The 11807-nt window shown below is 33.2% G+C and overlaps 1 protein-coding gene across 11 annotated transcripts in view; it reads right to left on the bottom strand.

The window, feature by feature from the left end:
• The window catches only part of LOC143233801 (phosphatidate cytidylyltransferase, photoreceptor-specific-like), a 134342-nt gene extending 126952 nt beyond the window's left edge, over positions 1-7390 (bottom strand). For 3 of the 11 annotated variants that reach the window (XR_013018313.1, XR_013018314.1, XR_013018312.1), the window contains exons 1-2: positions 7040-7383; positions 4751-4902 (exon numbers count right to left, since the gene is read on the bottom strand). Coding sequence is in view for 1 of the 11 variants with exons in the window: in XM_076470485.1 (XP_076326600.1) it covers positions 4751-4898 (148 nt within the window). In the remaining 10 variants the exon portion in view is untranslated. Of the gene's footprint in view, positions 1-4750; positions 4903-7039 lie in introns of all 11 variants that reach the window. The other 8 variants (XR_013018322.1, XR_013018319.1, XR_013018317.1 and 5 more) reach the window with 7 other exon arrangements.
• Positions 7391-11807: the final 4417 nt, after the last annotated feature.

The following is an 11807-nucleotide window of genomic DNA, read 5'->3' on the forward strand; positions in this document are numbered from 1 at the left end:
GGATAATGAGTTCATTCCTTTACTTGCCTGCTAAAAGACACATATTTTTCTATTCTTAAATTTCTACTGTAGTGTTTGTACTTTTTAAGAAGCACTTCCAATTTTCAACACCATTCCTTCCTATATACACTATAAAACACAATATTTTAGTAACTATTACATACACACACTGCACAATTCAGTACTTTAATATACAGCACGTCATTTCCAAAACTCCTAGACTTTCTGTGTTTCCCACAAGAAGTTATTCTATCAGTATACTTAATAGGAGATTCTCTAATAGTAAATCTATTTATTATCCCTTTCCTTATTACAAGCAACCTAAGTTTCAAATCCAATTGAGAATTGTACCTGAATGTTAAATGAGCCTGCTTCCACAACCTTAACTTTCTAAGAACTGTAAAACACTTCCAATTCTTATTTTCAAAAAACCTCCCTCTCCCCAAATCTCTACCTTGACTTATGATTTCTGCATTTCATCTCTATTTTCTCTGATAAAACATCAATATTATTCAATCTTTTTCATCTAATCATGTAAATACAGTTCAAGGGCAGGTCACTGAAGTGCTTTAAAAATCGGAATCAAGTCGATCTTTAAGTCTTTCTGAATATCTCAAATTCCTTATACTAATTATTATTTTAGTAACCTGTATCCCACTTTTCCAAGCATTCTTATAATAAATGGATCAAAACTGTAAACAGTATTTTGACAGAGGATAGTCTTTTATAAAGTAATATATATCTTCTGAAGTTCACTTCTATAAATTTATTCCATAAATAAACATTATACTTGCTCTTCTCATCACAGCTAAAGGTTTGAAGCTCCTATCTACAAAATATTTTATAACATTAATGTTTTCCACAATACCAACTGACGTCCTTTGAATTTACTCATTTCTAAATTTCTAGTCACAATAGTCATAGGTCTCAAGGCTAAAGCTCATTAATTAAAACTTTCTATTTCTTTTTTAATATGATCCTATAAACCTACATTGAACAGTATCAATCCTTTTCAGAATATCAGAATTTTGAAATACTGTAAAAAAACTAATCAAAATATTGAAATAATTAATAAGTAAGAACAATCTCTAACTTCTGTGGAACACTACTAACCTAAAAAATGCTTATTATCACTCTTTCTTCTAGTTAGTCAACTTCAATTTCTGAAATTTCCATGATGTCATCATCAAATAAAAACAGATACCCTAACAGAAACTTTATTCAGTTGGTTAGTAATGCTTTTAATGCCAATTTTTAAAATTATTTCCAACAGTAAATTCAAACAGAATATTAACAACTTAAGATTTAGACCCCAATTATTCTGATTTACTTATGTTTCTGTCCCTTCTTTTTTACAAATACAAATTATATTTGCAAAATTTTAATCATCATAAATTTCACAAGTACCAAGCAATTCTCGAAAGATAAACCACCACTACCTTCTTTCATGACTCATGAAAATAATCTATTAATAAAAATTAGTAATTTTTATTATTACTGTCCTTGACTATTCCAGCTATTCATGTTTCAAGTAATCACAATCTATTAATGAATGTAATTGACTAATGAGCCCAAATTAATTGTTATTAAATTCCACTAATTGCCCAGCTCTATCAGAAGGTTTGCCATACATTCACATTCTGAAGGTTGCAGCATCAGCAAAAACTGTCCATTAATAAGTACATTACATAACCAATGTTAAAGTACAGGATGAGAATGCATTCCTACTGACAAAATAAATATTTTAAGCTCCCTTGTTAACAAAATTATTTCTATTAGGGAATATTTTGAGTGAGGTTTCACTGGTTGCCTTAGCATCAATGGAACAGCTAAAGACAACTTTATTCTGCCCAAGCCAAATATTATCACAATCAATCATTGTAAAAGTTTGAATTTAGTGTGTTCTTAAGTTAAAATTTTCTGACAACAAAACTGTATTCCCAATAGATACTTACCTCTGATTGTATATTAGTTTTCCCCATTTTGTGCTACCCTTTTTATGTGTAATTTTATTTGCTCATCACTAACCATGAGGATCTCTCCTTAATTTTTGTATAATACTACTGCATTGTTGTATGCGAAAACCTTCCACAAATAGGAGCACGAAACAACCTAGTATTACAGTTGCCTTCCTCTATACTGATTACTCAATCATCACTTTTGAGATTAGGCAACAAAAATGCTCTAGACATGAGGAGGATGGATGGGAAGTGTGATAAGAAGTAAATATCTATTGGAAATACATTTTCAGCATAGAAAATTGTTAATTTATATATATGATACCTTATCTTTCCCTACATATTAGTAAAAACCTTACACTGAAGTAGTGAAAAAGCTGTTGCAGAAGCTACCTAAAGGAGCTCCCTTAAGAGCATGATAGAGTTTGATACACTATACTTTTGAAAAGTATAGGGGCACACCCATGAAAAATCACACAATTCTTCTGTACCAGGGGGTATTCTTCATTAAGTTAAGCAGAAAACAAGCACAGTCCAAAATTTAACTGTGGAATATAAGCAGGCCATATGGTGCATTGTGGCTAGGGTATGTCAGACCATACATGTCAGGTGAATTCCAGTTCAAAACCAAGAAACTACAAGGATAATTCATCTGGTTATCAGAAGAAGGAGGATTTCAACCTTCTTTTCATCTTTACCATGAAGCAAAAGAGAAAGGTAACTTCCATTCTGCAGACCTAAGTAGTGTGCATTTGTGTTGACCCTGCATACATCTAACACCAAGCCACCTGGAAACACTATCTGGACAATGATAGGATGGGGAAAAGCTAAAGTGATGAGTCAATGCCAGTCCATGGTAGGAGGAGAAGAATCCCCACTAACCATGAGAGAGGACTTGTGTTGGCTGATCCTGTACTCATCTAACACCAAACAACCCTAGAACTGATATTCAGAAGTGGTAAGACAGGTAAAACCAGTCAAATGGTTGAACTGAATGTGTTGTGTAATCTAAAGTCCAAAACCAAACAGCACTGGGAATTTTTTGCCCATTCTATGGTAGAAAGAAGGTGCACATTATCTACATCAACAGAACACCATCACCTTATTCTCTTCTGAGTAGAAATGATCACACTCAGGAAGAAGTCTCTATGGTCGACCAGCCCAGTGGCTATGATCTGATGAGTGGCAAGTACTCCCATATTCTAATAGAAGAAGGAATGGGGCAAAAGCTTGATGGAGAGCCTGAAGGAAAGCAAGAGCTTTAAACAATGCAACAGGTGAGCATGAAACCCCATTTATAAAAGTATCTCAATCCCAGTTTACCCAATTAGGACCAGATAGGTAGGCAGCAGTCTTGACACTGCTTTAGCCATGATATCCTACGAGTAGAAATGTCTGGATCAGGCCTTGTTTAAGAAATAATATACTATAAAAACCTCAAACAATTCTGTGGAACATCCTGTCTCATCTGTCTGCATTACAAAGCTGAATGGATGCATGGCATAGATATAAATATAAGTATACCCTGCCAGGCACTGCATGCCACTCAACAGGATCCTAAGATGTAGAATATAGCTCCTGTAAAGAGAAGAGAGAGAGAAAAAAAAGTAACTTGCACATTTAGAGCCACTAAGGTGTATGTGGAATGGCAACAGAAGGAAGTCAATATCCTAAGGAGGAAGAAATAGCCATATAATTAAGATAATGCAAAGTGAAAGCATGCAGGGTAGTTTATATGCCAGCTTGTATGATCTCCTCTAATGAACGGCAAAGGTAAGCAGCCATAGAAAGTTATAGATTTGGTAAGAGGAGACCAGAAAAGATGAACTAAATCTACATTCAAAGAAGTATAAGCTACACAGATAAGTCACCACAGACAAAACCCATGAGAGTAATGGAGAAAATATCAGGTACAAGAGGAGTTTCAAGAATTAAAATAAAGGGATGTGATTCACAAAAATAAATAAGCCATGTAGACCAAATAATATCTAGATGGACAGAAAGAGAGTAGATGGGAGAACAAACCCAAAGGGAGATGGTAAACCTGCTGTTTCACTCACAAGCAACAGACATTTCAGGGAAAAAATTATGCTCAGGATGAAGAAGAACATAAGAATGACAGAAAAGAATATGGAAAGCATCAATGACTCTTACATGAGATCTTCTATGGCCACAGGCAAAAAGAAGTAAAAAACAGGTTTTAAGCAAAAGATGGTATAATGAATGAGAGGCTAAAGATTCAATGGGAGGAGGGTAAATGCATGGTGAACAACATTCAGGTCCCAATCACAGTGGACAGCAGGATGTGGAGAATGAAAAAATATACAAAGGAACAGAGATAAGAAGACACGATGAGAAAACTGGAAAGTATTAACTAGAGCTGCCCTGTAGCCAACAATAGCAAAAAGCAATAAGCCTTGGTTGAAAAGCCATGTAAAAATGAACTGGAAAAAGTGCAGTGGAAGAAACCACAATTAAGTCAGACATTACTGAGCAAGCAAGAGGATATAATATGGAGTGATCTGAATACAGCAGTCACAAAATATTTATATAAAGAATCCATTTTGACAACATTGCACTGTAGCACAAATACTGAACTAGGTATTCTCTTTATAATTTCTCGATGTTAAAGTTAGGCAGGTCTGACAGTTGGACAGTAAATACAACAGTGTCAATGCACAGCTTTAAATGAATGATGAGTTGTACAACATAAGAAGAATGCAACATAAATTTTGCAATACTTGCATCTAATCCAACAAATATTGCAGAGACTACTTGTGAATTATAGTTACCTACATCATGCAACTGCAAAGTCAGATCAGATCTTGTTCGAAACATATTTAATGTTGATCTTGTTCTGAATCTGAGTCTTTCTTGTCCTTGTTCTTTCTTCCATTTTCTATTTACAGAACTCTCTTTATGCATTTTTGATTGAAGCATTTCACTGGAAAAAACAAAAAATATATAATACAACAACATTTAGAAACAACATTAAACATATAATGCTATTGTATGTAATATAGCTTATATGCATCAACAGCAAAATATTCAATGACCAAAATAAGTCCAATAATATACACAAGGTTAGCTAGAACAAGAGAAAGAAGTGCAGTAATGCAATAGAGCAATGGAGTGTGACATCAATGGATAACATCTCCTAGCAATAATTTCATTTCAGCTATATCTTTTGATATTTACTATTCACTAGCTTTCAACTGTTGACATCAGAGTATGAAAGAAAATTTACAATTCATAATTTATCGTGTGAAGGATAATCATCAACTGCATCAACTATCATTATAATAATAATAAATTTAATACCATACTAATAATTAAAATGGTTAATGTGAGACATGTCATAACAGAAATAATGTAAACAATGTAAAAATCTTAAAAACATTTGATGATAGTAATATCAAAAAATCCCTGAATCAATAGATCTAAATAAGTGGAATTGTTAGTACAATGAAAATTTAAAATATGCACAAACATAACAGAAATTGAAAAATAGATATATTCTCTGAATCCATGGGTGAAAACAAAAGAGAAATTGTTATAATATACCAACAATACTCCATTTGCCATATTTTGTGCCAAAAATGGTTTTAACCTAATACCAAAGGTCATCCAACTGGTTAGGACACAACAAACATATTACTGGTCCATACACTACATACATAATCAATATTCATGAACAATGACTGTTACAGTGTGAAACATACCAAGCAAGCAAACTGTTATTATTAAGTTTTATTCAAATAAATTAAACATTAAGTTTTTACGGTAAGAATTAACAACACACCATTATTCATTTACTACTTAATTTGAACATACATTCATAATATGTATTTATTAATATTAATTTTAATTAATGAACAAGAACTGGCAAACCAGAAACTAGCACATTTTGCTAATTTAAAAGTAAAGTGAAAATCAATGATATATACATAGTGGTTTAAGTTTTTACAAAAATATTTTAAATTTTCACAGAACACTGGTCTAATACCTGATGAAATATGTACTATGTTCCTTAAAAATAAACCACTTCATTACACTTATAAGTTGTTGATTGTCAATTTATTATTAGACTATTAAATGTATATGTTGGCCTATGCAGAACTGCACAAGTTTCTTTTGAATAATGTAATGCCAAAAATTTAATGCTCATATTAATGTTAAAGCACAAATAATTATTTCCATTCCTGAGCTTTAGCCCTTCACATGAAGCTCATCAAAGCTTTAATGAGCAAGATCTTAAAGTAAAACAATCTAGCAATATTATGTATGTCAAACACTGTTAGAATTTACTTGTTAAAACACTCAAGCAATCAATGTTTTAAATACACATGAAAAACTTTATTCTAAGACTTTCAACAGCCTAAAAACAAATACCTTACATGCTTCAACATCAAATAACATCAGCATGAAGAGTCTGAAAACGAAATCAGTGCAAACCATATATACACAAAAAAGCCACTGGTCATTTGAATACTTAGTTTATCTACCAAATTACGTTGCACCGATTTTGATTTCATGCCCCTACGGATGATGTGATTCCAAGTTAAAACATAATGTCTGTTTCAAGATGCTTGATAGTCTCAAAATAAAATTTTAATTGTATACTTAAAATTCATTGATCGTTTGAGTATTTTAATTAAATGTACACAAGTACCTTGAATTTTAGTGTTGTGTTTTTTTAATATTATAACATACCCCTTAGTGCCTATGGTGATAACATTTCTTGTCACCATTGTAGGCTACTGTAAGCTAAATTAATGCAATATTGCATAATATAATACATGTTAAACTAGTGGTAAAGTAGCAGTATACAGCTATTTGCTGTAGCGTTACTGTTAACTTTTAATTTTAATGTTAAAAGCTTTTATGGCATAACTGCTTTCTAAAAGTCAAATAGAAACCCTTATAACCCGAACGCTTTCGAAAGGTGGATCTTTCTTCTTCAGGGGCAATCGGGGAATCTGCTTTCTAAAAGTAATAGTATTGCTAGATCATAAAGCCTTTGTATTACATTGCATACACATAAAATGCTTAACATTTTTAAAACTTTATACAATACTTACTTGATATCTCGTAAATACGCTTAATTTTATTTTGATAGCGAGCTACTCAAATCAGTTTTCCTACAATTCTGTTGTCTGCAAGTGGATTGCCTCGTGACGTCAGAGTTCAGTGGATAGCCTTGCACCAGGATACCAAGATCACAAAAATCCGCCTATTGATATACTGTACCTTATCTAAATAATAATAAAAAAAATTACAACTCGCCAACTTAATCAACATCATACCGGAACAGTTGTTGTTGTTCAAGCAACTGGTGGAACGTCTCTATATTTGCCTTTTCCCAACCTGCATGATGCACTCTGGTATAGAGTAAGACCACATCGACATTCGTTGGATTTAAAAGACATATTGTGATTGATATATTTTTATTTTGCTTTTACTCATATATTCTTACAAATATAGTACTTATCTTAGTTGACGACACTTAACACCAAGTTAATATTTTCATCTCGTAGAGACACCTTGCGAACAAAGTTATTGAAACATTTTTTTTGCTCTTACAGTTGTTAATTGAAAAGGATCTGAAGCCCGGTTCTTTGTAATACCCTTCTTGAATGGAGTCAGACTCATTTAAAGAGGTCAATTTGTCAATGTCAGCATTGGTTGGGGTTATCTCCTTTGTAAACGCATGATATGAATAATCGTTGATGTAAATAATCTAAGAACTGTGTGATGCCGTACTAGAACGTTGGCCTGTTTTACTTGTGCATAACATTACAGTATTACTTTTGTTTTCATCTTGTACAAACGTAAGAAATTCAGTCTCTCTGCCTCAGCAACCCAAAGTGTTTATGGCAAGTACTGAAGCCGACCATGCATTATCTTGCACACTTGTATTTGTCTCTTTTTCCTTTGTTGTACGTCATCATTTTATTCTCTGCATAATATTTCTGGAATTTGAGGATTTTGTATATATTATACTTGTTTGTTTGTTTTTGAATTTTGTGCAAAGTACTTGAGACTTAACTGTGACAGTCATCGTTAATTTAGTAGTGATGTATTAGTGGAAAAACAGTTAGTCAGCTCTTGGACTACTTTTTCCGAACTGTTAGTTCTTATAGAGTCGGATTCTTTACAATACGTGTATGTGACTTGTTGGAGATAATTGTCAACAATAAAGACAACTCACAATCCACTTGTTTTAAAATATATTCATAGCGAGGTTGTTAGAGCGCTTGACTCGTAATCTGAGAGCTGTGGGTTTGAATCCCCATCACACCAAACGTCTTCGCCCTTTTAGCTGTGGGGTTGTTATAATGTTACAGTTAATCACACTATTCGTTGGTAACAGAGTAGCCCAAGAGTTGGCGGCGGGGATAACTAGCAACCGTCTATATAGTTAAAAAAACTAAATTAGGGACGACTAGTGCAGATAGCCATCGTGTAGCGTTTCGCGAAATTTTAAAAACAACAAATAAACGTATGTAGAAAAATTCGTTATACTAATGATTATCACGTTGCCTCCTGATCTTTAGATAATTGTTTCTTTTTCGTCAAAGTTCACAAAAGTGGGTTCAATTACTTTATAAAACCCTTTGACAAGACAAATTATTCTCCTGTATACTGTTGTTGCAATAAAAAGCTGTGAAACTCTCTTTAAGAATTGTTTCTTGTGGTTAAACTGACCCACAGTTAGATTTCACTTTTACTTTATGTTCGTTCATTTCTTCCCTTTAACTAACTTACTTGCTCACCAGTGGCAAAGTGGCATGTTTACAGTGGCATTATCTCTTGAAATAACGTACCTCCTGATGTCTGATAACGAAACAGGAACTAACTTACTTAACTTGCTCTCTGTATTTGAATATATTTATAAAACGTGGCAGTAAAATCTAGAAATATCAAACCTTCTATTAACAACAACACGTAAGAAGAAAAAACTAGAAGCTTCCAGTAAGATTACGTTAAAAATATTATAAAAGCTTAGTACAACAATTAAACTCCATACCCAATGTACAACTCATACAGAGTAGCGTAACGAAACTTGTCATAACTATCACTTTTAAAATAATTAGCTTTTAATACTCTTGTTATGAAAACTAAATAATTATTAAATCACTAAAGTACATAATAACTATTCAATTGAATAGTCTTGTATATCCAAAACCAACGAATAGTGGAATTGATCAAATTACTTTATAATTTTCGTATGGTTGGAAGGGCAAATATATTTGGTGACAGGAATTTGATCGTGCGACCCGCAGATTGAAATTGTTCTAACCGCCAGGTCATACCAGCTTTATAGTATGTAGATACTTCATGCCTTATTCTCTTATAATATATATTTCGCCTTCAAAATATCTTTTAAAAGCTCTTATCTAGTACGTGATACACCTGGATGAAAGTATGCTTTAAATTTAGGTGTAGCGAGTCTGGTTTAAAAGAAAAAAGCACTTATCATTTCTTGGGATAGTGTATCTTACCTTATCATGGGGCAAAATAAAAATATCGTAGGACAGGTATGTAATAGTGTGTTTTCTTTTAGCAAAGCCACAAAGGTTATCTGCTCAGCCCACCGAGGGGAATCGAACCCCAATTGTGGCGTTGTAAATCCGGAGACATACCGCTGTACTAGCGGAGGACAGGTGTGTAATATGTAATAAATATTATTTCATTCTTGTGCCAGTTTTCTTAATGATCAGCTGCAGAACAAAGGTGATTTTGAAGTAAAATCTTTCTGATTCATGAGAACAAGTATTCGTTTCTGACTTAAGAGAGCTTTGAAACTTGCTGATCTTTCTCTATATGGTCATTTCCTTCTATTTACAATTTTATCCTTTTATTCACTTTTACAAACCATTTTTACATGTAACCACAGTAGTGTTGCTATTTAAATGACGATTTGTAACATTTTGGGCCCAGTATGGCCAAGCGTGTTAAGGCGTGCGACTCGTAATCCGAGGGTCTCCGGCTCGAATCCCGGTCGCACCAAACATGCTCGCCCTCCCAGCCGTGGGAGCGTTATAATGTGACGGTCAACCCCACTATTCGTTGGTAAAAGTGTAGCCCAAGAGTTAGCGGTGAGTGGTGATGACTAGCTGCCTTCCCTTTAGTCTTACACTGCTAAATTAGGGACGGCTAGCGCAGATAGCCCTCGAGTAGCTTTGTGCGAAATTCAAAAAACAAACAAACAAAGATTCCTAACATTCAATCTACTTTCTTTATCTAAGTAAGACAAAGAAAATGAATATAATATTGATTTTCATTCTTACATAAATATCAGTCTTTATCTCTTTTAATCCACCACATTTGTCCTTACGTATACTGTATAAATTATCATAAATTAGATTGCTGGGGATCAGTTTTAACCATGAAACTTCTACTCAGATATTTAACTATTTGATTAGAAATGTTGGCTTATGAATTGACATAAACATCTTTTCACTCACAAACTGGATTTCTTTCTCTCTGGATTACAGCATAGTTTAGCTGCCTTCCTTCTAGGCACTTTTTAATTAGGTACAGCTAGCGCCGGTAGTCCTCGTGTAGCGAGATTCAAACCAAACTAGTTATTTACAGCGCAGTCTCTAATTGCTCGTTTTTTCATACCTCAATCTAATATAAAAGTACCCTAAACATGAATTTATCTAGAATATGAAGATAAGACTATCGAGAGCTTTTTCTTTTCACTTTCACATATTGATTATTTTGTTTCTTTTGAATGAGTTCTAAATGAACTATAATTATTCCAACATTGAAGCTCTCAAACATACATAATGTAATTAACAATTTACTAAAACCATCAATCTTATCCACATTCTACAATTATAATGTCTACAAAACTGCTTTTGGTTTTCCTTCGATAAGTTCTCTGATTTTATTAAAAGAACTTGCAGGCCACGTTAATATTATTTTTATTTATCTTGGAAAGTGTATTGGTGTTATCTTTATAGATAGAACAGGTTACATAAACAAGGTGAAACATATCTTCTTTGCAGACACCAAATTTAAACCATTTAGTAAGGTGCTCTTAACCTTTTACTTCAATGATAGATAAACTCCAACACTACATCTCAAATAACGTTTGATCACAATTATGTTTGCGGTTCTCGATCCAGTTTTCTATACATTATTTCTAAAACATACAAAGCTAATTGTTGACTCTAGCGAATTCCTACTATTAGTTAAATTTTTAGTCACTTACTACAACTATTTGTCACAAACAACACCAGTTAACAATTTGTTCTTTTTTGGTATATCATACAGCTCTTAAAATATAACCATATGACTAACTTTAACATATATATGTAAAAACGGCTGGTATAGGTTGAGAAAATATGTTATGTAGAGGAGCGAACAACGTTACGACCTTCTTCGGTCATCGTCAGGTTAACAAAGAAAAAAAGAGGTAACTGACCGATAGCTGACCCCATGTTTGAAGGGGGTTGTGTAATTTAGTGTAGGAATGTAGAGGGCGTGCTTAGATTTTGATATATTTATTCGCTCCTCTATATAAAAGGTTTTTTCAATCCATACCAACCGTTTTTACATATACATTTTACTCTACAAGTGGGTTTTCTTTGTCATCACAGATAACTTTAACATAATCTTATTTTAATCAGTGATGTCGAGAAACCCACTTGTTGAGAAATTTATATGCAAAAACGGCTCGTTTGGGTTGAGAAAATATTTCTATGTAAAATATTTTCTCAACCCAAACGAGCCGTTTTTGCATATAAATAATCTTATTTTACTTTTCATAAACATTCCGGCCTGGCATGGCCTAGCGCGTTAAGGCGTGCGCTTCGTGTCGTCAGTTTTTTTAAA

This window comes from Tachypleus tridentatus, chromosome 12, assembly GCF_004210375.1.
Source record: "Tachypleus tridentatus isolate NWPU-2018 chromosome 12, ASM421037v1, whole genome shotgun sequence".
NCBI classification, from domain to species: domain Eukaryota; kingdom Metazoa; phylum Arthropoda; class Merostomata; order Xiphosura; family Limulidae; genus Tachypleus; species Tachypleus tridentatus.